General features: G+C 35.7%; 1 protein-coding gene across 1 annotated transcript in view; it reads left to right on the forward strand.

Annotated features, from left to right (window-relative positions):
* The first annotated feature begins 428 nt into the window (after nucleotides 1-428).
* LOC136030396 (charged multivesicular body protein 7-like) overlaps nucleotides 429-27,498 on the forward strand; it is a 43,037-nt gene continuing 15,967 nt past the window's right edge. Inside the window, exons 1-5 of the mRNA XM_065709341.1 lie at nucleotides 429-652; nucleotides 9,474-9,631; nucleotides 13,237-13,438; nucleotides 17,310-17,517; nucleotides 21,170-21,393. Of these exons, the coding sequence (XP_065565413.1) occupies nucleotides 548-652; nucleotides 9,474-9,631; nucleotides 13,237-13,438; nucleotides 17,310-17,517; nucleotides 21,170-21,393 (897 nt within the window). The 5' untranslated portion in view covers nucleotides 429-547. The remainder of the gene's footprint in view (nucleotides 653-9,473; nucleotides 9,632-13,236; nucleotides 13,439-17,309; nucleotides 17,518-21,169; nucleotides 21,394-27,498) is intronic.

Genomic DNA, 27,498 nt, shown 5'->3' on the forward strand with positions numbered 1-27,498 from the left:
TCTCCAATCTTAGGCTGGGACCTAATTAACTATGGGGCAAAGGGACAACTGCCCCTTCTAGACCTTAGTTTGGGATTAAGTGGTTGCTGTTTGATTTAAATATAAACCAGAGAGAAAAACCATATGATATAAATGTCTATCTGTACCATCCTAAAAGTTACGAGGCTAAATAGGATCAGGTATACGGGGTTCATTTAGGCTTAGTATTATGACGTTCATGTGATAGAAGCCTGGGAAACCGATTTTAGCCAAGAACAAACACTAAATTGATTCATACCACAAAATAATTCCCCATAATAATTAATTGGACGTCTGAATTACATACATATTGTCTATGATATAAATATGTTAGACTTTTTGACAATGATTTTACCCAAAAACACCAAATTTACGGCAGTGAGAGCTCGAATAATATTGGCAAGTACAGAATCTCCGAAGTAAAAAAATAAAAATAGAAAACTCCATCCCCTTCTCTGGAGTAGAAAAAAAAGTCATTTTGTGTGAAGTTAAACCTAAGCTTAATGAAATACGATATATATGCATAGTTATGAATGAGAGACTTAATAAGGACTACTTGCCGGATTCATGGAATGATGAAACTAAAATATCATTTCTGTTTGAAGAACCAAGAAGCCCTTCTGTGAATCCTCTGGTTTGAAAATATATTATAGCCTAGGCTTTCAAGTTTCGCTATTGTACGCCTCAAATTTTTAACTAAAGAAAGGGGTCTTGCAAACATTTTTGCTATTTGAACAAGTGGTAAAATTCTAGTTAATTGACTTCTTGCTATCTTGGATAGGGTTTAGGTTAGGGAAATGAAACTTTCAGGGATAGGTCTACAAGCTAAAGTATGTCCCGGGAAGGTATTTTAAAATACCTACCTCCACTCCTTCTCCCTCTCTAGTGCCCTGAAATTTGCCTACATGACAGGTCTATACCTATTGAAATTTTGACAAAACAACATTTTACCTTAATTTTTGGTTACTAGTTGCTTTTTCTTTGCCTTTAGTTCTGAAAATGCAATTCCTGTTATTTGAGGAGAATTTTGAGCCATATCAATGTTGTTTTTTTTTTAATTTAGGAAATGTATTTGCATATCTTTAAAACTTTATAAAATGGAATTGAGCAAAGTTATGAAGCTGAAAACAATTTTTTTGTACTTCAATTAAGCAGAAGACATATTTTGCAAGGTTTCACTTTTATAACACACATATTTTTAAAGGTCATCAAAGGTCAGGGCCCTCTAGAGGGAGAAGGAGTGGAGGTAATTGCTTCAAAATACCTTCCCAGGACATACTTTAGTCTGTAGATTCATCTGAAAATTTCATTTTCCTAACCTAAGCCCTTTCTGAGATAGCTAGAAGTCAATTAACTAGAATTTTACTGAACAAGCTAATGCTAAAACTTTCAAAAATGGGGATAGCCTAGAGTATAATTTAGCATAGGCTATGAATCCTGTCCCTAGAATTAGTCCTGAATCTCATATTACCTTAAATCACAGCTTGGAGTGAAATAAGGACTTTCGATAGCTTGGGAATAAGGATATTCCCAAGCTAATTCAGGTACTTTCTACAATAGCAGAAAGCCTCTTGATTAGAACTTTACCCAATATCCCATGCAAATATTAGGCTATAATCAACATAGTTACAATTGTTTATCAGTCCCAGCCCTCCCTAATGAGGTCAGATAGAGGCCTAGTCTATATACAAAAGTTTGTTAATTTTATGGCTTACTATTATTCTTTTACTTGCCAACACTTGTTTTCCATGCCAAATAAATCTACAGCCAGTTTGAAGAATAAGCCAACAGAATCAGCAATGTTTTGTATATAGCTTAGGGATAGCTTGTATTTTGCCCTATTACAGGGCTTGGATGCAAGGTAACTATATGCTCAATTTTATAATAATATAGAGATAAGGTGAACCCACTACTTGATGCCTTCTTTTCTGCTCTCAAAACTAATAATTGTTTCTCTTGCAAATGTACCTCTACCCTTCTAGGGGTCCCATATATAGGCTAGCCCTAGATTTTAAGTCAGTTCTAAACAACAAACCCTTACCTTATAGGCTAATATACGACATGTTTTCATAAATCACATTATAATGTATACTTCCTTTGTCTTCTACATTCATATATTATTTAAAAATAATATGTAATATTCATTTGATCTGGATTTCTTTTACCATCAGATACAGGTCTAGGAATTCATTCCAAAAGAAAACAAAAGTGATTGATTTATTAATTATGTCTATATGCCTATATAGAACCATTAAAAGAAGGGTAGGCCTAGTTACATTTACAAGTGAAACAGTTTAAAATTTAGGAAGAGTATAAAAAATGCAACAAGTAGTACATTAACCTTGTCCCTATGTCAGTAATAGAACTGTGTATATATTTTACCAGATGCAGCTGTAACAAGAATGGGTACTATATTTGGAAAGAGCCTTAGGTATTCATTTGAATAGTAGCCTATATTTCCTTTTTTTAAGCATCTTATTTCTGTGCTTTAAGTAAACTTAACCCAAAAGTATATAGAAAACCTAGGCTAGATTAAATTACTTCATTTTGGAAATGTCATATCTTGGTGCTAATGCCATGGGTAACAGTCATGAATGGTGTTGTCTGAAGTTAGTGTTATTAAGTAACATGTCAGGGTTGTGCAAGTTGTTGTGTCACTTCTTGCCATGTAAAATTTATAGAGTTTACAGGAGAAGGATTTTTCAACTTTTGAAATTGTAAACTTGCTTTGTGCTTTTAAGGTTTTCATTCAAAGAAAAGAAGTGGCAACTTACACATGAGTATTGTTTAAAAATCTTATTGCCCTACAGGTCACATGTAACATTCGATTTTGGGAAGATTTGGAAATATACCCCCCATTTTGGTGGGACAAGAAAATGTGCTTGTTGTAACTTGCAGCCTTCTATGTAACAATATTTTTGCAAAGGTTGTGATGGATGCATAACTATCAACTTTTAAAGGTCTTGTAAGTCCTTTTACTTGACCTTAGAAAGAGGTTAACATTTTGGATAAGTTTATCCCACCTGTACCTCTGCTGGATAGCCATTCCTACTCCCTGTAATGGTGTCAAACATCCTGAAGTTAGATCCCAAATCATACTTAAATTAAAGTAAATTTAGAGTGTCTATGGGACTAATTGTCTTGTTCCCAGGTAGCAGTGCTGAGGCTATTTGCCTTTTTTTTGTTTTGTATCATATCTACTTCAAGCTTATCAGTCATATCAATGATTGTGATTATCAATAACATTTACAATACATTAAAACATGTTTATTCTTGCTAAAATCCAAATATTGCACAATCCCTCAATTGTAAACCTTAGCATGTTCTTTGCAGTTGACTCAATACAAGCATCCATTATATTCTCCTCTTGCTGCAAATGCCCTGATTCTAAAAAATATGGCTTTCTTTCTGAGCATCTAGCCGATTCATCATTGAATATGAAATATATAACAGCCATCAACTGGATCATAAGCTAACTACTAGAATGGTTGGCCACAAAGAAAAAACTTCTTTGGGCACCCTGTTACCTTCCTTAACCTGGGCTGAACTGTGCACAGTTCAAAAGAACTCCTTTTGCTATTAGGCTAATCCCATAGATTGCATACACCTTCCTTTGAGTTCAGTTCATACATGGTTAGACATTTTGTGCTTATTGAAGATTGGCCTAGCCTCTGAGATATGTGTCTCAAGTACTTTTTGTAGATAAAAACTGTGAAGCTTTGCAGACTTGTAGTCTTCTTCATTTTATTTTAAACTGAAAATGGAGTATACCATGGGCTTGTCTTGTCACTTGGCAATTTTGCTTTTTTATCTTTCAACTCCTGTACCTATTTCTACTTGAAGATTTCTATTATAATTTTCCTTTTCACTCATCCTTTTTTGCAGGAAATAATTGGTTCCACCCAATGCAAACTGTTAACTTATCTTTTTTATTTGGTCCAAGTCAGGTGCTAGATTATCTGCTAAATGTTTAAAAATTTAAGTGTTGGGGTAGTTTGCAAATAGTTTTAGAGATGAGAACTATGCCATTTCAGTACAGTGGCCTACATCTAATGGAGAGTGAAGTAAATATTGAAAAGTTAAGTACTGAAGGGTATATATTCCTGGTTTTGCTGATTGGTATAAATATGTATTAATTAGAGTAACTTGCTTATAGCTAATGTCAGGATTTATGTGTAATTTAATTATAGATCAATATGTTTGCATTGTTTTCTTTCTATTTTTGTTTCTTTGTTAGTTCTTTATTTTTTTATTTTTGTTCTGGTGAAATTCTTGTAAACAAGAAAATCCTTTTTCCTTGCTTCTTATGTGTGTTTGATTAAATATAATGGAAAGTTATGTCCAAAAAGTGGTAATCTATCATACAACCTAGAATTTTCCATGGAAGGTGCTTATCAAGTACCCAATCCCATCCTTTTCCCTTCCTGAGCAGTGATTTCTATTAAAGCCATAATACTATTGCATTACACAAAGGAAATATTTAGGAATAGACTTGTTCCATAAAAACAACTTATTCAGTTTCTACCTTGATTGGTTTCTTACTTGTAAGGCTTTGAGCACACTCTAAATATTAACATATTGTGATATCTGTCTTATTTACAAGATTCAAGAGCAGATCAGTCATTCTTTGCTATCCTTGATAATTGTTGAACTAGAAGAATAAAACTCCCCAAAATTAATCTACTGTAGAGGTTAAGGTCACAGTAGGTATTTACAAACCTTTCCTGAGTTTAAGGCTTTAATGATTTATAGAAGGTGACCTATAGACCACATGTCTTGATTCAAAAAAAAGAAATTGGCTTGTGAAGTTTGGTTTTGAGTCTCTTACTTAGAGAGACCACATATAGAAAAAGGCTGATAGTTTTGCATTTCCTTAAAAAAATAATTAGGGAAACATTTTTCCCCCAGGGCTGATTGTGTCAACCCAGAGGTTAGAAACTATGGAGAGGACCAATTCAATGAAATATTCTAAGTGCTAGAACCCTTTTGGAATAATAAAAGAAGCTCAAGTACTTTTAAAAGATGTATCTAAGTACTGTTTCTATCTGTATTTTGCTGTAAAATTAGAGAACTGGCCAAACACAGCCAAAACCCTATTGGGCAAAAATGTTGCAAATCAATTATTTTTGAGTATGTAAAAAGCTTATATTAATTTTTAGTTTACAAGGACATACCATCATATCAGGGTTTTTTGTTGTTGCTAAACATAGAAGGGATTTGTTCAACATAAAGGATAAGTTAGTAACAACTTTGCTTTCCATCATAAATCAGGAGACAAAGGATGGGGCACAAAAAAAAAGAAGAAATAACAAAAGAAAAGGTGGGTTTTATAAAAACAATTGGCCTGGGTGATAGCCCTCAAAGCTGCAAATCCATCCAAGTGGATCCTCATGCATTTGTTGATGGGCAAACGTCTGGAGACTTGGATTCAATACTCAGAAGTGTAAGGTCATCTACTTAAGAGTAGAAAATCCCAATATTACAATTCGTGGGTATCCAAAGACAGTTTAAAATCACCATTTGCTAGCAGCCAAACTGAATGAGACTTTGGCATATTTTTCAATCCTCAACTTGAATTAAACCTGCAAGCTCAAACTGATGCAGCAAATGCTACCCAGACCCTTGATGTAGTGAAGAAGACGTTCTTCAGAGCTTGCTAGCTGTAACCACGAAGCTCCTAAAGGGTTTAGGTTTGATCAAAATCAGCAATAGGAACGTGCATTTCCACTCTAATGAATAAGTCAGATCAATCAACTTTTGAACCTGTCCAGCAGCAAGCTACCAAATGTATAAGGGGTTTCAAATACATGTCATGTCTATTCTGACTTCAGAAGCTGAAATTAACATCTCTCAGGTACCAATATAATCAAAGGGATGTACTGATGACCTGCAACCTGCTCTGTAACCAGGTGATGATCACAAATTTATTTTAATTATACTGGTCATTAAGAACATAATGGAAGTGGGCCAAAACCAGCTTGCAAAAAAAGTCTTCTCCAGTCAAATTGACCTAGCTATCCAGTCAGTTGACTTATCTTTGGACATTTTTTACTAAAAAATGTTCTTGTTCCCCCAGTGTTGAATCTTTCAAATTCCCAGTTGGCATGGTTTGGTGTAGCAAAGCCATGACGCACAACTTGGAAACACATGATAAGATGCCTTGGAGGCACCCTTATTGCTGACAAGTACAGTTTAAAGTAACTGAAGGATAATAAAAGGATGCTGGTGCATAAGCCATTGAAACAATAGGGGAGGGCGATTCTGAAGCTCAAAGGCCAGGCTTTAGGCTGACCCTATCTAATTCTTTTGGACTGTTGTTCGGATTAAGCTTAGGATTGAAGAGTGGTTGATATTTGACATAAAGCAAAAAACAATAATTATAAAACCAAATGAGGTTTTTTTTCTGTCAATGGGGAGTAACCAGTTACCCCCCAACATCTGGAAACTTACAGGAATATTTTAAATCAAAAGCATTAAGAATTGACAATGAGATTTGGGAACCTTTCTCTTATTGGCAATAAATTTAGGGTGTCAGAAGGGAATGTGCATGTAAGTTTCACTTGTACACAGGGAAGCAGGGCAAAGGCGGCATCTTGTTCGCCAAGATTACTCAAATGGCCCCTCCCCAATCAAAAAGAAAATTACATTATTAATGAATTGCAGTCTTGACAACCCTTTACTACTACTACTACTACTACTACTAACAACTCACTGCAGCACCAAGCCCCCTAAGGCCAACACAGCTGCACACGCTCCTCCATCTCAATCTATTCAAAGCCTCCCTCTTTACACCCTCCTAGGAAGTTCCAATTTCCCTTAAATCTTTCTTTTGATTTCTTTCCACCCGAACCATAGACGGCCTGCTTTCTGTTTAGCCCTAGACGGCTGGCCAAGAAGGATAATCTTTGGCAATCTGTCATTCTTCATCCCACAAAACATGCCCTTGCCATCTCAACCATTCTCTCATTATAGCTCAAGAAAGCGGGAATGAACGACACTTTTTGTACAGCCTACTGTTTGAAATACAGTCAGTCAGCCACATACCCAGAAAAATCCGTAGGTAATTTTTCCGGAAAACATCTACCAAATCCTCATCTGCTTTTTGGAATGCCCATGCTCCAGAACCATATTTGAGCATTTTCATCACTGTAGCTTCCAAGATTATAATCTTGGTTTGCAGACTTATCTACCCATTCTTCCCAACTATTCTACTTTTAACATCTTCAGTATTCCAGCTGTCTTTCCTAAAAATACTACCAAGTGAAATGAAGCTGTAAGTGGACCTGATCAATCTTTTTACCACCCAATATCATCTTTTCATCTTCACTTTTTCCTGGCCTTAGAAGTGTAGTCTTCATAACATTAATTTTCAAACCTATTCTAGCACCATGAACTCGCAAAATCTTTAAAAGTTCCACAATTTAGCTCCCACTTTCACCTAGGATGCTTAAATCATCATCATAATCTAAGTCCAGGAAAGTTTTTCCTCCTCATTTGATTCCGTGTTCTCCTATTGCCTTTCCTCTGCCCCATATAAAGGGGGATAGAACACAGTTCTGCTTAACTCCTGATTTAATATGAAACCAGCTGCTAACCTCATTCCCTCCCTCAACTGTAGCAGTGTTATTCTTGTACATAGCCCTAATAACCTTTAATGTATTTGTCTGGTATGTTATACAAGGATAAGACAAAGATTTGCTAATGCTCTTCTATCAACAGAATCGAACGCTTTCATATGATCTATAAAACTGAGGAACAAAGTTGTTTGATAACTCAGGCATTTCTCAATTATTAACTTAAGATTGAAAATTTGGTTGACAGATCTTCTATCCTTTCTAAAACCACACTGTTCTTCCCTTATAACTTTGTCTACATCATCTCTCAGTCTAAAAAGTATATATTACTAAGTAATATGCTACCTAAAGAGACCAGGCTACTGACTTAATAATTATCACACTCTCTCTTATCACCATTTCTTACACAGTGGTTTAATTAAGATTTTCCTAAAATAGGTAGGTACTTCCCCTTTTCAAAAATGATATTTATAATCTTCAGTAACTGATTTTCAACCTCGGAGCCACCATATTTAAGAAACTCATTTATCACACTGTCAACACCTGGGGTCTTATTACTTTTTAATCATTTTATCACTGTTTAAGATGTCTAATTTTTGGTGAGCAGAAATAACAGGGAAGGTAGAGAGTAATTTTGCATCAAAGTGGCAATCTGAGGAGACAGTAGTCATGGGTGGAAATCCAAATACATCTTAATAGGAATTATTCATGAATATTTTATTTGTATAATGCATGTTCTCTACTCTTTTTGTTAATGTGTGGACTCCCAACCTTATGTGCACAAACTCTACTTTAAAAGCTGAGACAGTACAACGCTTTGACATAAACATAAATCTGATATGCAGTTCTTAATATTACCAACTGTTCAGAAATGACAACACTATGATTGTCTCATCAGCTCCAGTGGAATGGCTTTTTTAGGGAGGGGGGGGGGGGGGTGCGTTAGTGATATGGAAGAGAAAAGGCCAGAAGTCAAAATATTAAAAAGATTGTTGCCATTAAACGTAAACAAGTATATAGCGTGTGATGCATTGCTTGTTATCTATAGGATTTTTGGCTAGCTTTCTTTTCTTTAAGCTGCTATTTTTATGCTTTTTACTTCTTGTTCCTTGTTTTTGTTAAGATGTTTGGTAGAGTTGTCAGAGGCTTTAATAGCTGAGATTTTTTGGGAGGATGGGGGCAATTGATTTTACCAACTGGCTGGTCATTTTTATCAACTAATGTCAGTGATGTTGATATTAAAAATACTTAATTTTTGGGGTTTTTTACTGACAGTGGCTGATCTTATTTCATTTATTTTTGTCTTATTTTTCTACCAGCCTATATGCCCTAATACTACCTAAGAAAGTGGAGCTAGTAAAAGTTTAAGGCATTTTTTGTTTTTAAAAGCATGTTCAGTTTTAATGAATCAATCCAAGTTCTTAATATATAGTGGCAAACGGTTGGCTAGATAACTTGTTTTAACTGATTTTTTCACCTCTGTTAATGTTGCCACACTTCATCATGAATTGTACCAGAAGGTTTTTATTGTGAAAGCTATGATAGATTTTTGTAAGTGTATCATTTACTACTCTTATGAAATTCTCAATGCCATCTTTACTGGATTCAGCAACATGAAAGTAAACCATCGTTGTCCAGACGATGTAGATAAGGTTTTAAATTGTCTTGCACTAGCCCAGCCTTTGGGGGGAGGGTCCAAAATACAGAAAATATCTTTGAGCCCTGAATCTTTGTTGAGAGGAGCTCCTTTGAGCTATGATTAGAAACAGATATCCTCAAATCCCCCTTTTTGTGTTCTGGTGTGGTCACCAAAGTATTATAATTTTTAAGACTCTCTGTTGTGATTGTCTTTCCTTGTATTAAAAGAAAAACATCTTCCAGGATGCTGAACACAAGTACAAGTTCTGGTCCAATGCAGTGAAGAAATGGTATGAGACAAATAATTTGAGTTCCTTCACATTTGAAGATGCTAAAGAGGCTTTTAGAAAAAGGGGAAGAGTGCCTGCCTATCTAGGAGACAGTCTATCGCGTATGCAAAGGTTTGAACTCTCGAGTTATTTTCATACAAGTGGCCATTGTAAAAGAACAGAATCTTTTTTTCTTTCGAAATTTCTAATTTCAGAGTTACCTAGAAACTTTCTTAGGATGGCTTACCTTGGTGCATAGCTTTGCACATGGGACAGAAGGAAATTTATGCCTAGGAAATAGGGATGTAAACAAATTTTAGAATATAGTTTATGGCTGTGCTAAAGGGAGTAAAGCTAACTTATCAGTTAAATTTTTACTTTTGGTCTCAAGAGTGAGATCTAGACAAATTTATAAGCCTGTAAATTACTCTTGTGAAAACCTTTTGAAGTATTGTGGTCTCTCTAGTCCCCTGTTCTGGTAAACTGCTATATGAAAACAGAATAAGAGGCAGAACTAAAGACATCAAGCTAGGAATGATAATAATCAAAACAGTTCGTGGTAATAAACAGTAAGTAAGGAGTTAGTCGGCAAAAAAGTAGCCAAAAGTCTAAAAAAAATCATAGCAATAGATTACATTAAAAGAATTTGATTTTTGTGCTCATTCCAAACATATATATTCATTAAGTTTAGTTTTCAACAGCTACAAGCCTGAAAAATTTGCCCTGATTTTAAAAGAAATGGTGAAATACCCCCCCCCCCCAGAAAGTTAAGCGGTCTTAATGAAAATCACACGGTCAGATTCAGCATACCAGAGAGCCATAGTTTTGAGGTTTCAAGCTCCCACCTACAAAAACGTGGAATTTAGTATTTTTTTGACAGAAGAAAGATCACAGATGAGTGTTTTTTAGTGTAATTTTTGTTTTAGAAGTGATTGTATAGTTCCAGTGGTCCTCGAAGAATAAGATAGGGCTCATTTGAATGTAAAGCAAAAGCTCTAGTGCCCTTTTTAAGTCACCAAAGAAATTGGACGTTAACTCAACCCCTCTCACGCCCCCTTTTTCCCCAAAGGCATCCAATCGAAATTTTGCAATAGTCATTTGATTCAGTATAGTTGAAAAGTCCTTGACTGTGTCTTTGGGGATGACTTGAACCCTATTAAAACAAAAAATCGCGAAGAAGGGAAGAAAACAAGGGCATTAAACCGAAATATTGACCGAAATATTAGCATAAGGATTAGAAATTAGACGATAAATGTTTTTTCTCAGCTATAAGTAAGTATCAACATTAAAACTTCAAACAAACAGAAATTATTCCGTATATTAGGAGGGTAGCCTCTTCCTTTATACCCACTCTTTATGCTAAAGTTTTAGTTTTTGTCGAAATTCTTTAAGAAATAATACTGAAACACAAATTCCGTTGAATTTAAATGAGAAGTACTTTAAAAGAACTTTAATACTCTAGCATAAAGTTTGATAGGTGTCGTTTTTGTGGCTGCTGTCATTGCTTTCTTCATTGCTGCAAAGATAGGATATGACAGCAATCGAATTTGCCTTGGCCGGTGAATTTGAAGATAAAAAAGAAGTAGCCCAGCTCAGTCTTGTAAATTCTGTCTTTGTTCCAGTTTTGTATTAAGGTTTCATAGACTTATGGGATTCTTATATGGCGAGGGCCACTGGTCTTATTTTGTACCATAAAAGAGCTTTATGGTAGACGCTCCACCTCACCGGTTAACGAAATTGAAGCATCAAAACCTATATGGCAGGTGGTATTCCTCTGAGAAGCCCTAATGGGAGGTAATCACTTGGAAATATTTAGTTAGTTTCCAGGTGCTTTTGTTTGTGAATTTACAATGCTTTAGATTTATTAATGATGACTTTGCATGGATTTGGACATTTCAATTTGGTTGACGGTTCGGCTATGCTGTTTTGTCCTAGGTAATTGGAAAGATAAGTAAGGTCAAGACCTCGTTCAAGTGCTCGTTTATCTCAGTTGCTTGATTAGGAAGACAGTTCTTTTCTTCTTCTTTTCTCTTTTTTTTCTAACCAAACACATGATACTAATGTTAATCTTTAGTAGTTAGGTATGTGAAGTTTCTTTTTAGAGATTTTGTAGAAATTCTGAAGAATAAATAAAATACTTCTGAGAAGTTTGCTTTTGGTCTATTATTCCAGCCAGCATTCAATTAGCAGGGTTACCAGCAAGTAAGATTTTCTGCGAAAAGTCGGAAATTCGACCCTATCAGAAGAATATGCCAACAATTGTAGAAGAGCAAGAAAAATAGTATATTTTTCTCTTTTTAGGCATTCACCGGTACTTGAAAAGGCCCAAAAATTTATCCATTTAGACATGGAAGGTGCGGGAGATTGTTTTTTTTTCTTATATTCTTACCATTCATTCTTTCCATCTTTAGGCCGCCTTATTCTCCCTACGCTTCTTGGACTGTTGGTCAAACCTGTGAAAAAGTTTTTTACATAATTTCTTACTGATGATGTTCTTTCAATGTTTTTGAAAGTGATTTTGAAGTATGTGAGAATGTTTAATGAAGACATAGCCTAAGGTATCTCGGGGAGAGGGGGGGGGGGTCTCAGAGATCTTAGGTGCTCAACACAAGAATGATTATGCGCTGTGAAATGAAATGGACAAAAACCTGATCTGAATTGCTGACGATAACCAACAAGCTAATTCAACTAGCCTGGAGCGTCAATGTAAAGAAGATGTGAACGGGCGAAAAAATAGACCTTTTTACTATTTTTTTTATTGGCAGTCTGATATTTTCATATTACTTTGTTATTCTTTCTTCGCGAAATTTATCGTCTTCTGTAAGAAACTCTACAGTGATGATTAAAAAAAAAATGGATCACTTGAAAAAGAGGAACGATGAGAAAATAACAACATTTTTGTATGGGACAGGATTATATATTAAGGTAATGTACCAGTTACTGCTGGAGGATTTGAGTTCAAGTAAAATTATTTGACTGCTAGTCTGTAAAAATTGAAGAAAATATTCTCTTGTAAAGTCTACACATTGTTTGTTCAAACAATACTGTCATTTAATTTTCAACTGCCCCTAAGTAGATGTTCTAATTGAACTACCAACTGACAACCCGATGGTTACAGGCATATTATTTTACTTTTTATTCCTCCCAATTAACTTCACTTTGATGTACTATTTTGATTTTGATAAATTTTGTGTATTTTTATTTATAAATTAAAAAAAATAGATATTGCTACTACTATTTGATTCTGATACTTGATTACCATATACAATGATCATAAGTTTAATTCTACTAATATTACTAACAACTCACTGCAGCACTAAGACACCTGAGACCAACATAGTTGCTCAGAGTCATCCTCTATCCCAATCGATCCAAAGCTTTTCTCTCCATCTTACCCATGAAGTTCCAATTTCTTTTAAATCCTTCCTTATGAAGATGTCCCACTCCAATTAGTTGGTATTCCGACCAACGGTCGGATGAGTCCTCACGACTACTCAACCCAGGAAAATTTCAGTCATGATGTAGATTCAGTCTCTTCTGATAAAAAAAGAGACTTGACTCACTTTACCATTTAATCTTCATAAGGTTACTGATTTTCAAATAACTCGAAATATAATGTAGGTATATAATCTTCGTGATCTAAACATGCATTGGTAATTGTTGTCAAATGTTCAACTCATGAAAAAATTTGTGAAGAATTTACACTACTAATAATTACCTAACTTTGTTCATTAAAGGGAAGGAATATTAAGAAACTACAGCGAGTTCAATGAAGAATTGATTGGTCCTGAAGGGGTTTCAGTAACAGTTACCAGCCGCCTTTTCTCTACGATGTTAATAAGCCCTGTAAAAATGGGTATTGCAACAGCTAAATGGGCTCTCGGGTATTCTCAAATTTTGCCGGACGCTACAAGGTTCATTGCAGTTGAAACTGTTCAGGTATGCTCATCAACATATTTATCCTGGGTTTGATCTCTATCCCCTGCCCCATAATGTGAAAAGGTAGATCAAATATGCAGGTTTGGGTTTTGTAATAGCAGAAAGGAGATTCTTCATATTTGAATGCCCCTACCCATTGAACTGGATGCAACTACCTTAATCCTCTGGTTATGGTAATAGCTTAAACACTGATGGGTAATAACTCTTGATGGGTAGCTTTAAACTTGATGAATGTCACGTGTTTAAAATTGACATAAAAACATATTCTATCGACAAGGGCATATCCAGGATTCTGTTTAAAAGAAAATCTTTTAAAAACGTATCACAGATTTGTTTATACGCATTTTTGTTGCTTTGTATGTGCCGGACAAAATATTTCAGTTGGGGGCATTCAAGCCCGGTCCCCCACCCTTCCTTGGACATATGTCCGTATCTATCGATATGGGCTATCTATTTTTTCAAGATCTTGCTTTTTGATTTTTATTTGCTATTGACAAGGAGTGGTCTTTAATTACCTTTCAAAATCATGAACGGTTTGACTGAAAGACAAAAACAAAAAAACAAACAAACAAAAAACTAAAGCCACCAGGTATAGTCTATAACGGATAAAATATCTTATAAACCTTCTTTACAATACCTTATTTAGAACCGTATTAGAGGATGTTTAGCCTCTAATTATGAACAGATTAAGATATAAGTTTTATGAGACATCATCATAGGAAGACCGTCCATCTTGGAAAGGAAAAATCAAATTCGCACTGTTGATAAAATTGAACTCTTGCGGTGTTTAGCAAGGAGGAAAGACAAAGTGAGAGACCTTAGCGAGATGCTTATTGAGAAAAATCGAGAAAATATTACTCGTGTGCTCTTGAGGCTTTACGCTGATAATTAATTTGCTTATAAATAGTAGAATTCAGTTTTGATTGTTTGTTATTCCAATTACCATTCGTCAGTCCGATTAAAATTGTTGGATAAATCCTTTTAAACGCGAAGTAGTTTTATACGTCTTTATTTTAGGTTCCTCGTATTTTAGTTCTTATCATATTTTAGTCCTCGTATTTTAGTTCTTATCTGTTTAGAGATTAATTTTTCAGTGCTTGTATCTTGCTGCTAAGAATCTTTGAACTTGAAAACCAAAAATAACGCAACTTGTGTTTTTGATTGCTGGCGCAAAAGATGCAACCAAAACTATTTTTGGTAGAAAACAGTAGATGGCTGCTGAGTGCCATTTAAAGGTTTTCTACAGAAAACAGGTTTCGCTCTAGCGTTCCTACAGTAAAGAGCCATCATGCTCCTATGAATTCTTATTATTCATTATCTGTTTTCTTTCTCGGACCCACTTTAGATGGAAGAGGTGGTCGTAACAACTTTGAAGGGGGCTCATTTGATTGTAAATTAAAAGTTAAAGTACCATTTTTAAGAGTCAGAATTGATTGGAGGGTAATCAGTTCCTCTCCGATGCTTTTTTTTCTCCATAGTGCAGTGAAGGACGAACACAAGGGAATAAGACAGCAGAGTTACTGCACAAAACTATTAAACAAAAAACTATATTAAATCTAAAATGTGATGCTCTTAATTTTGTTGGTTTTGTTTTTTGCTAATTCAAAATTATCTCTGTGATGACATGCTGGTGTCAAACCTTTCAGATGCTGGCTGAAGGCCAATTTGTCTGAAAACAGTGATTCAGGGATTTCCAAGTAATGATTCTTAAATTAATTTTCATAGATGGATTAACTTCTCCTAGTACTAATATGTAAAGACTCCTAGTCTTTACTATCTTACTATCCTACTATACTATCCTACTATCTTTACTATCCTAGTCTTTACTAGTCTTTACTAGGAGTAAAGACTCCTAGTCTTTACTATCCTATTTCCAGCTTAGCCTTAAATTCAATTAGAATGCGCATACGCAGCAGAGATCAATGCCTTTGATAACCTCTATATTGGCTTACAATAGCTCTGTTTTCAATTTATGATCTTAGTTCTCTATTTTTTACCGTTATTTCTATATCCTTAGTCTTTGGTTCTTTGTTAGTTTTCACTATATACTTTAAACTTATTTTAGAAGCTACTAAAGTATTCTTTTTGTCACTTACATTTAGAATATTCATTTTTGGTACTGTTGACCCGAAGTCAGTGTTGTAATTCATTTAATTGCCTACTATTATTATATTCAAATCCTCCGGTTTTTAAGGGGAAAATGATAATTATCTTTCAGAATGGCGTCATATGACGTGTATAGTATTCTAAGTTGGGTTCAACTCATTTCAGTAAAACATAAATTTTCGCTCTCTTGAAAGTTAGTTAAATTAGGAATTAAAGCCTTCAGGAATAGATTTATAGCTAAGATTATGGATGTGAAAGTTCTGCTAGTTCTGCTATTCGCTTCAAGGCATAGGCTTTATTTAAAGGGTGTAAAAACATAGGCTTTAAACTCTGCCTTTAAAGGCCGAAAAAACACTTCCCTTTGAAATATTTGACCATTGCTGCATGAGGCGCATACTGTGATTCAGCTGATGGTCTCGTATATCAAATGCTGAGGTTCAAAGACGTTCTGCCCAGAAAAACCCCCCTCTCATCAATAGTAAAACAACAATATCTGAAATTCCCGGGACAAACACTACGACAACCAGCTGGAATCATACCCCGGGATTTCTTCACCTGCAATCTCCCCCCAACCTCGAAACAGAGACCGAGTGACCAGAGAAAGAATCTCTGAAAGATATCCAAGAATGGCCTGGACTTTTTTGGTAGCTTTCGCCAACACGGACGTTGCCTGGATAAATATTGGCTGAAAATTGGAGAAGAGACTGTTGCTGACTGATCGTATTGGACTACCTCTGTCATCCGGTCTACTATGTATGCTTGGTAGAATGGATCATCGTCTGATTCTCGCCGAAATTAAAAGTAAAATAAGGTTCCTTACTCTTTTCTCTGTATATTTAAGGTAAAAACTGTTATCTAAGACAAAGCAGTCGTGTGAAGATCGCTCTGTGTGAAGATATTTTATGTCTAGTATTATAAAGTCTTTGCTTCTCGTTCCAAAAAAGACCTTACGTTAACGATGTAAAGTAAAGGCAACGTTTGTACATTAGAGCAAATTTATAGAGGGGAAACATTTAAGAAAAAAAAAATCCAATATCGAAAAACTGTGACCAACCACAATTGTTGTTTGTTTGTACTAGCAAGGGCCTTTTTAAATAAAGGATAAGGATCCGCTTTTGAGATGTTAATTACAATAGTAATATACATTAAAAATAAATAAAAACTATGAATAAACATTTAGTAGAAAATTCCCTTGTACCGCAGGGGATTGAACCTGACTACTCTTGATTGGTAAGCTAGGTTAATTCCCCTACACCAGCACAAGGGTAATTGTTGACATCATTTTGAGAACATATTATATGTATGCAATAATTAATATATTTGAATAAATGTATATTTAGATTGTTTATAGAATATCTCTTTTTTGTATTTGAATAAAAATAACCTCAGAGGAAAAAAAGTCTGAGGTTCTATGGATGGATTTTGTTTCCATTAAAAATTTATGGTTTATTTAATGGGGTGATAAATAAGAACAGAAAATAAACTCGCAAGAAATAGCGAATGAGAGGCGTATAAACACAAACGACCGAAACGACAGGTTTGATTACTAATACAACAAAGCTTCGAGGAGTTTATTTTTCCTTAATTTTTTATGAAACCTTTCAATTTATCTTTTCAAAAAATTTTGCGGAACCTACTAAGCAATATGATTAGCGATTGTAGAACTTATCCTCCCCCTAAGCATAAAGAACGATGGGTCGGAGCATAAAAAGCTAGATTTCTTCAAGCAGTAAAGCCTTCGTCTTGCTTATTTGTTTCATTTTAGGCCAAAAGCAAGAAAATAGAGCAAATTTTGAAAGAAAGGCCAGGATTAGTAGTCTACACAGCAACGTCGTTTTGGAAAGATTATAACGAAATTATCAAAGATGAAGAAGAAGCCTCTTTGATTTTAAGCTATTTGAGGAAAAACTCTATTGTTCATATAACAAGAGACGGGGACACTTATGTAGTAAAGGTTGGAGCAGAGGAAAATGGTAATTTTTTTTTTCCTTTTGACTGGTTACCAAGATTCGATTAATACAACAGCTTGGAGGAGAACATAAAACGCTTGTGTTAAAATTCAATGAGCTAATTAAGTTGATTGATCAATTAATCGGTAGAAAACTACAAGTCTTGCTACCTTTTTACATTACCTAAAAATAAATTTTCTGATTTTTAGTTCAGAATAATTTCTATTCTTTTCCACAATTTGAATTTTCCGGTTAGAGATTCGTCTTTAAAAACATAGAACAAAACAAATGAGATTTCCAAAACAGTTTTTTGCCAACACATGCCTAGTAACTGTGTTAAGAAGTTAAGGTGCTTAATTTTGCTCATAGGAATATTGGCACTAAGAGTAAAGGCTGTAATTTTTTGTTTCATGTTGATTCTTTTCTGTTTTTTTATTCCTTTTCCGCTTTGAATAAATTTGATCTTTTTCTTTACTTCAAGCTGATTGTTCTCTTTTTTTTTTGCTTAGGCGAAATCTGAATTCTGAAGAATCAATTTATTTGACAATAACGTAAGCAGCGGAGTAAATAAAACCTTATAAATTTGTTGGTCAGTAATTAATAACAGTCATACAGACTTTTAATTTTTAATCCAATGTAACATATTACAGAAAAGGGGAAAAGTGGACCTTGGGAAAACGGGACCGTGGTCATCTACAATCTTTGGAAGTTGCTGAAAACTTGTAAGGCTTACCCATAAGAGCCATTTAAAAGTACTTTGTAAAAGATAAATTGGAGCCTGTCAGACTGTAACTTATGCCACACGCAACCCCTCTCCCTTAAGAGACCTGGTCTGTTAGTTTTGTGATATTGGTTATATTTTGTCAATTTTTATGGGTAGGTCAGGTGCAAAGTGTAAAAAATATCTTGGGAAAATGCCGATAAAACCTAGTAAAAGACATTTAGTAAACTGTGTTATAATTTCTGTGCTCATACTTCACTAGTGAACTTTGCTATAATTTGTTTGTCTTTACTTCTCTAGCAAGCTCCTGTGGAATAATCCCACATATCCTTGGGGGAACAGACACAGCTCACTGTGTTTCAATTTTGACAAGATTTTATTTGGTGGACTTTTGTTATCTTGGAAAGTAGTTAAGCTAGGAGAATGGAATTTCAGAATTGAATGCAATGCCTAAATTATGCCCTGGATGTGTGCTTTCAAGATCTCATCTCTACTCCTTCCCTATTTTAAAGCCTTATAAGATTGTATAAGAGACAGATATGCACTGATATCAATGGGAAAAATACCTTAGTTGGGGGGGGGGTGAACTCCCTCCATATCATCGTCCAACTCGTACAAACGTAGCAAAAAAGGAATATAAACAAATGTTTTTTTTGAAGTTTTTGTACCCCCTCAAATAAAATCTTTTTGTAAGCCTCCCCCCGTCAGAAAATCCCGGATACCGTCCTAGCGATAAAGTCCTGGATACAGTCCTACACTAAAGTTTTTAATACTTTAAAAAAGGCGTCTTATTGTTCTAATTTAACGCCACGTGTGTTTCAGGGGTTTTCTTGAAGAATTGGGTCAAAATTCGAACTTTAGCGTAAAGAGCGAAGTGTTGAGGAGGGGGCAACCCCCTTCATATACTTAATAATTTCTGTTCGGTTTAAGTTTTAATGTTGCTCCTTACCTTCAGTTGAAAAAACTTGTTTCTTTTATTTATTATATTCCAGAGATCACATTACCAGTGATGTTAAAGATAGAATTATGTCTATAATGAGCCCGTCGCTAGGACCGTATCCAGGATTTTTCTCGCAGTGGGGAATTTTTATTTAATTTCTGATTGTTTTTTAAATAATGCCAAGAAATCTAACCCCACCTCCATGAAGAAACCTCCTCACCTTGGAAATATCCCCTAGACAATTGAATCCTGGTGAAAGTTTACCCCGGACAATTACTCTTGACCACTCTTCGCACGAAGTTGGAAGGGAAAAGAGAAAACAAGACGTATAAAAAGAATTTTTTATGAGAATTCTGGTGAATTCCCGCTACGTGTAATTTCCCCTGACAAGTTCACTCCCTGGAAACTTCCTTCATCATGGAAAATTCCCCCGGGGAAAAAACCCCATCAAAAAATTTTGCCCCCCCCCCACCCGAAAATATATGCATGTATCCCAATAATAAATACTAAGCGTAAACAATGGGCACTTTCCCCTGGGGCTGTGGGGGGGGGGTCATGTTATACCCAAAGGCATATCTATTGGGCCTCTCAAAAATGATGAACAAAATAGCTATCTCAAGATTTTGACCGTACTATTTTGGAAAAGAAGTGGCAGGGGAGGTAGCTTAGTTGTCCTCCAATTTTTTTTCGTCACTTAAAAAGGGCACTAGAACTTGTAGTTCCCGTTCGATTGAGTCCTCTTCCGATATTCTAGGACCACTGGATCGATACAAACACCCCTGGGGAAAAACAAATAAACACGCCTCCGTGATCTTTTTTCTGGCAAAAAATAAAAAATTCCACATTTGTCCAGATAGGAGTTTGAAACCTGTTCAGTAGGGTTCTCTGATATGCTGAATCTGATGGGGGGATTTTTATTAAGATCACTTGACGTTTAGGGACTGTTCCCCCATTTTCGAAAATCCGAAAAATTTTCTGAGGATCGTAACCTTTGATGGGTAAGACTAAATTTAATGAAATTTATATGTTTGAAATCAGCATAAAAAGCCAATTCTTAAAATATATCCAAAAATCTGTTTTTTAAAAACTGTTTTTAGAGTTGCGGTTACTATTGAGTCGGGTTGCTCCTTACTTACAGTTCGTTAACGCGAACTGTTTGAACCGCAATTTTCTCAGAATTTTCTTTTGGTTATTATTACATATATGAGGGAGTTGCCCCCTCCTCAGTGCCTTGCTCTTTACGCTAAAGTGCTTGTGAATTTGTAAAAAGCTTATTATTCTAATTAAACAGTCCTTGTGTGTCAGGAGTCATTCGCAAATAATTGGAACAAAAAGTCAAACATTAGCGTAAAGAGTAAGGTACTGAGGAGGTGGCTACCCCCTCATATACGTATTAATTTTTGCTCGATTTAAGTTTTAATGTTGTTATTTAATAACAACCACAAGTCATTTTTGGTTTATTAACCTGCTTAAAATTACAGGCCTCTGGTGCCAGTAGTTGTCCTAGTGCCTCCAGAACTATATAAAGCTGTTGATGAGAATGTCGCTGCTCAACTCAAATTGCTCTTTGACCAAATTTGGACCCAAAAGTATTTCCCGAAGGACTGGAAAGTTTCAATTCTTCTTCCTCTCTTCAAAAAGAGTGACATTTCAGAATGTAAGAACTACCGTGGAATCGCTTTAACTGATATAGCGGCAAAGTTGTTGCCATTCTTCTCCTCAGTATATCTAAACCGGCCCGAAAAGAGAGAATGAGGAAAGAACAAATTGGCTTTTTTCTTTTTACCTCAGGGCAGATTTTTTTCCTTCCAGGCTGCTGTTACAGCAGTGCCATAGATCCATGGTTTGCCGCTGATCCTTATCTTCATTGATTTCATTACAGCGTTCGATTCAGTCGAACGAGACTCTGTCTGACCTATCCTAGAAGAGGATGGAATGCCCTGACATTTTGTATTTCTAAAGACAATATTAACCAGATTGAATAAACTATATAATACAGGCTTTTCTATTTCCAGACACCACCACCACTCCAGTAAAACAGAAAAATGTGGACAAGGTAAATATAATTAGAAGTCCAATGTCATCAATTGGAAAGCCCGTTACAGAAGCAGAAAAGACTATTGCAAAAATTTCAACGACCTTACAATTACTTTATTGTGAATTAGAAAAAATCAATGATGAAAGCCAAGAACTGAAAGAAAAAGCTGTATGTGCCTTGAAAGAAGACAGAAGGGATCAGGTAAGTTTTTAAGAATCACTTCAAATTTTTTTAATTTCATTTATTTATTTAACTTTTAATTTATTGATTAAATTATTAATTATTTTCAGTTAAATTATCTTTATAATTGAAATTATTATTTTTATGAGTATATTATTTTAAATAATTTATTATTTTAAATTATTTTCTAAATTTCTATCAATTAGTTATATTAATTAATAAAAATATTGAATTTGACATGCAGGGTTTATTATTGGGAAATGTGAGGATATTTGATTCTGAGCGTGTTCCGAAAGACTAAAAGTATTACAGCGTAACTTCGGGTAATGATGAGACTAAATGTCGTAAACTAAATCGAAAGATACTATGTGCATCCAGTTTATCAGAAATTTGTATCTGCAGTGCCTCAAGATGGGTACTAAGACATTCTGTCCCATAAAATTAAGGCTTTAAAGTATAGTCAGCCAAACGGTGCACGTCTCGCCCGTGACCCAACAAAATGCTGTCATGCCCCACCGATGAAGCGTGCATCCCACGTTTGGAATCAAGGGACTTGAGTCTTCCTGGCAAAGTACTGATGTAGACGGAAAGAAATCATTAGTACCCTTGTGCGGTTGAAACTCCTGAGGATCATAGGATGTCTATTGGACCTCAAATTTTGTCCTGGGGGGGGGGTAAAGCGAAAGAAGCAATATATTGGTGATAAGAAAATGGATCATATCTCAAGAATGAAAGACGGTGATCGAGTTGAAATCTTCTGAGTGCTGGGGAGTAGGGAAGAGGCTCTTTATTTGGTGTTTAGAAGGAGGGGGGGCAAAATATTTTTTTTTCTGATCCGTCTTATGTTTCGTATTTCCAGTCAGCTTGAAAGTGACACTGATAAATTTCTTGGCGAGGTTTTCAAAAGACAGCCAAACATAAATTTTTTAATAAATGAGATTGAGCATGTGTTTATTTAAATAGATAAACAGTTACAATAAATTATAGTGGATTTTAATAAAGATTAAGAATTAAATTATATTAATTCTTAAAGATTAAGAATTTAAATAAAATCATTTAATAAAAATGTAGATTTTAATAAAAAACGATCTAGATATATCCGAGTTTGAGAAAGTTTGTTTAGAGCACTTTCGAGGAAAAAAAAATCATGCGAGTGATGTCGCATTTATATACATTTCAGGAGTAAAAATTAAGTTATTCCCCCCCCCCCTCCCAGGAGTGGTCATATCGTTTTTAGTATTTATGACGCATTCAAAACTACACATGATGAAAAATGACTCTGAACAGCTAAAGAAAATCGCATGGAAGAAGAAACAGCAAAAATCATATTGAATTGCATGAAGGATGAAGGGGAAGAAGGAATTGATTGAAGGATGAAGAGGAAGAAGGGGAATAAGAAACAGCAAAAATCATATTGAATTGCATGAAGGATGAAGGGGAAGAAGGAATTGATTTTTGTAATTTTGTGTGTGGAAAATGTGATTTTTACTATTACTTATACTAAGCCCTTTTCTCTAGGTTTTCAGAGTCATTTGTCGTCTTTTTGATATTTAGTATGTGTCTTAGATAGTAAAAAAGATATGACCATTCTTGGGAAGGGGAAACTATGTATTTTATGCTCTTGAAATGTGCTCATACGTTACACGTATGAAGTTTTCCCCAAAACAGGCTCTAAGGGAATTTAGTCAAACTGGAGACTTGTCCTAGATCGTTTTTGTATGCCTGAAATTCTTAGGGTATCAATTTTCAATTATTTATATATATATTACCTTACCTTAGACCTTAGTTCCTCCTGTGCCGCCAGAGGCACCCAGGGCATCCAAAAAGAGCCGCCAGTCGTCCCTCATATGTGCTGCTGCCCAGACGTCTTCCCACTGGGGTTGGACTATCGCATTGATGTGTCTTAGGTCCCGCTGGTACGTACGACGAAGTGTATTCTTCGGCCTCCCTCTTCTTCGGGTTCCCTCTGGTTGCCACTCCAGTACAGTTCTGGGGAGTCTATCTCCCGCCATACGGATAACATGCCCCCGGTAGCGCCATCTTCGTTGGCGTATGACATCTGTTACCAGGGGCTGGCGCGAGATAGACCGAACAGTCTGGTTGGTTATGTGGTCTCTCCAGTTAATGTTCAGTATTCTGCGAAGACAGTTATTCTCGAAGGCAAGAATCCTCTTTTCTTGGTGTTGGTTTAGTTTCCAACATTCACAGCTATAAAGGAGGGCGGAGATGACGTTACTGTTGAACAGCCTCATTTTCAGTTTCAGGGAGTACTTTTTCGATCGCCACACTGGCTTTAGTCGATTAAAAGCTCCACTGGCTTGTCCAATCCTAGACTGCACCTCCTTTTCGCTGGATCCAGTTCGTTCGACTGTACTTCCAAGGTATCTAAAATCCACTACCTGCTCTACTGTATTGTCCCCGCACTTTAAGCCCAGTGGTGAGTCGCTCGTTGCCATGCTTTTTGTTTTGTCCGAGTTGATCTTTAGTCCCAAAAGACTCGCTTTCTCTCGGATTACTTCGAGAAGATCCTGGAGCCTTTCCTTGTTTGCCTCCATCAGGGTGATGTCGTCGGCGAAATCAAGATCTGCTAGTCGTTTGTTGTCGCAGATTTGGATACCAAACCCCGTGCAGTCTCGGAGCACATAATCGATTACAAGGACAAAAAGCAAGGGGGAGAGGACACACCCCTGTTTGACACCGGACATGATATGGAAATACCTTGTATTTCCTTCGTGGGTCCGAACGCAGCACTCGGTGTTTTCATATAGGGCAATGATCAAGGATACAAGTTTTTCTGGAATGCCGTAATATCGGAGGATATTCCACAGCGAATCTCGGTGTATTGAATCGAAGGCTTTTTTGAAATCCACAAAGACAAGGTACATCTTTTGCCTCCATTCATTGCATTCTTCGATCATCATGCGTAGGACATATATAAGGTCGGAGCAGGAGCGGGATGGGCGGAAGCCATGTTGCTCGTCTCGCAAGTGCTTATCTAAGGCTGTCTGGATGCGACGAAGGATTATCTGTGAGAATAGTTTCCCCGGGATAGAAAGGATACTGATGCCCCTCCAGTTATCGCATTTTGCTGCATCTCCTTTCTTAAAAAGCTTGATGAGTGTGCTTTTTCTCCATTCTTCGGGGACTTTCTCTGATTTCCATATACATGCAAAGAATGTGATCCACACAGTTATGCAAGCGCCTAAAGAGGCTTTGATCATTTCTGCTGATATCCTGTCGCTTCCTGGTGCTCTGCCGTTCTTCAGTTTGCGAGCGGCTTGTACCAGTTCTTCGGTTTTTATTTATATATATATATATATATATATATATATATATATATATATATATATATATATATATATATATATATATATATATATATATATATATATATGTATGTATTTATGTATATATATTGAGCAGTTTTCGAAAAAAAAAATTCGCATAAATTAATTGCCTACTTAAGAGAGTAGATGGACAAATAGATAGATATATATTATTTTATACTTATTTATCTTTAGATAAACAGGAAGGGTGTGCGGAAGCACAGGGTGGCTGGCCCCCAATCCCCCCTTGCACTTCCTGGCTGAAGGACCAAGAAATGGACATCAGCACCGCCGTTAGGGACTGTAAAGTCCAATGCCGTATTCTTTGCCTTTTTTTTTAATTGAACTTTGAAGGCTATTAAATAATAAAAAAACTAATCTTTTCCAGTGAAATTAAAGAGAAGTGTGAAAATTTAAAAGGAGCAGAAATTATTGTGTAAATGAGGGCTGTTGTCCCCTCCTCAATACCTCTCTCTTTGCACCAAAGATTTTTTAGAACCTTTAAATGAGCTTATTATTCTAATTAAACAGCCCTTGCGTTAAAGGAGTCGTTCTTAAAGAATTGAGACAAAAGGTCAAACGTTAGCGCAAAGAGCGAGGTATTGAGGAGGAGGGCAATCCCCCTCATTTGTGTGAAAATTCTCTTCGTTTGAAATTTTGATGTTGCTCCTTACTTTAATTTAGAAAAATTTATTTAACTTCTAATTGTGTTTAAATAATACCAGGATATCGGGAAAATTGCCATGGAAAATTCCTTCCCCCACAGAAAATCCCTCCATAGAGCGTTCTTTCCACGTAAAATACCCCTCCCCGCCATGAAAATCCCCTTCCCGACAATTCCATGCTATCTGCCCCCCCCCCCTGGTAAATTTCTTGTGGACAGTTCGGGGGGAAACATTTTTCCTACTTCACTTTCATTTGAAATGTATTTTAATTTCCAATTGTTTTTAAAATCATGGGAGAAATCTCGTCTTCTGTGAAAATGTTTTCCCACAAATTCCCCCCGCCCCCTACTCGAAATTTGCTCCCACAGAAGAATCCCTCTAGAGAATTTTTCCCATGGAAAACTCTCTCATGGCAAAATTCTCCCTTGGAAAATCTCTCCTCCGCTTGCGTAAAGATACTCTAGACAATTCCAAACCGAAAAAAATTTCCTCCTGGACAATTCCGCTTAACATCTCCTAGTGGAAAATTGAAATTTCTAAAGTGACAATATCTAAAAATAAGCCATTTTTCAAATTGTTTAGAAGCATGGAAATACTGTGCATCACGGAACATAAGCGTCTTGATGCTTAGTTTTCAGAGGTCAATAACTTTGGATATATACTAACTTATATTGATTAAAAAACCTATAAGTATATGTCAAAAATCGTAATGTCACGTAAAATTCGAGGACAGTTGTTTTGATGATAGGACTAGAAACGGAAAATAGGCTTAATTTAAATTAATTTAATTTGGGACCCAATAAATGTTTATAATCTGAAATGTCGCTTTAAAAACGGCAAAAAAAATTTGCTCGGTAGAAATAAGGAACCAAAAATTTTCTTCGAGGGCGGTGTGATAAAGGACTTTTTTTATAAACAATGTTAGACCAAAGACCTTGGAATGATTATTAAAGTGACGATCTATTGAAGGAATGATTTACTAATGTGACAATATATTGAGAAGCGATTATTCATTGAAGCGATTAGGTGGGATAAAGGAATTTCAGATGTCCAGCATACATCTGGATAAGAGAAGCATTTCCAAAAGGCAATTGTTTCAGTATTTAAATACTCCTTTTAACGGCCTACTGAAGAGGTGAACAATCAGAAAAAAACAAATCACAAAAGTCATATGGTGAACAAAGATAGAAAAATTACAAACTTCTTTTCTGAAAGTGGAAGTAAACTAAATAGTTTACATTTAGAGACTGACAAGGGAAAAATTATTCCCAAAATTTGGAACGAAGAGGCCAGAAGTTGTATCGTTGAGACCGATATTGCTAGAAAAAGAAAAGCTAAGTTTGGGGAAATTCCTAAAGAATCCCAGAATAAGACTCAAGCTTACATGCAATCAAATGCTCTACATCGTAGAAATGGCACCAGTATGTGGCACCAGATGTATGGCACCAGAGCTATAACATTTAAGAAACAGCTTACCAGATATACCAGACTTAGACCGAAGACTGTGGACTTATTTGAAGTGAGGTTGATCCATCTTTATCTGGTGGGTTGAACGACGCACATTATATAGCCTATATATTTTTTTTTACTGATAGGCAATAACTAAGAAAACCTCAGCTAATCGAGAAATGTGAACCATACTGAATTTCTCTGTTGATATTCTGAGTCTAGTTGTATGAAGTCTTTTCGGGTGACTGACAAGGTTCTTGCTGGATGAATTTCCGTTTTGGATCGATATTTTGATTTGAGGAGTAATAAAAAACAGCTATTGTAATAATATTAAATGGACGAGGGAGTACTTTTGGTCTAATACTTAGCCAGAGGATTTCATCATGCTTGGATAAATTAGGGATTCAAATAACCTTTGGGTAAAGATTACTCTTAGTAAAGAACAAAACACCGCCACCTTTTTTCCCGAGTGGGTGGTCTGAAGGACGGAGTTTAATAAACTCTGAATAATTTGTCATGCGTAGGGACCCTGGGTCACGGAACTGTACTTCAGTAAGAGCTATAATGTCTATTAGATTTGATTTTGAAAGTACCTCGAGTTCGGTAAGTTTTTCAAAATTTACACTTTCAGCATTAGTAACTAAAAGTTTAGGAAAGACAATCCGATTGGGGAATCGCGACAGGGA

Source organism: Artemia franciscana, chromosome 8, assembly GCF_032884065.1.
Source record: "Artemia franciscana chromosome 8, ASM3288406v1, whole genome shotgun sequence".
Lineage (NCBI taxonomy): Eukaryota > Metazoa > Arthropoda > Branchiopoda > Anostraca > Artemiidae > Artemia > Artemia franciscana.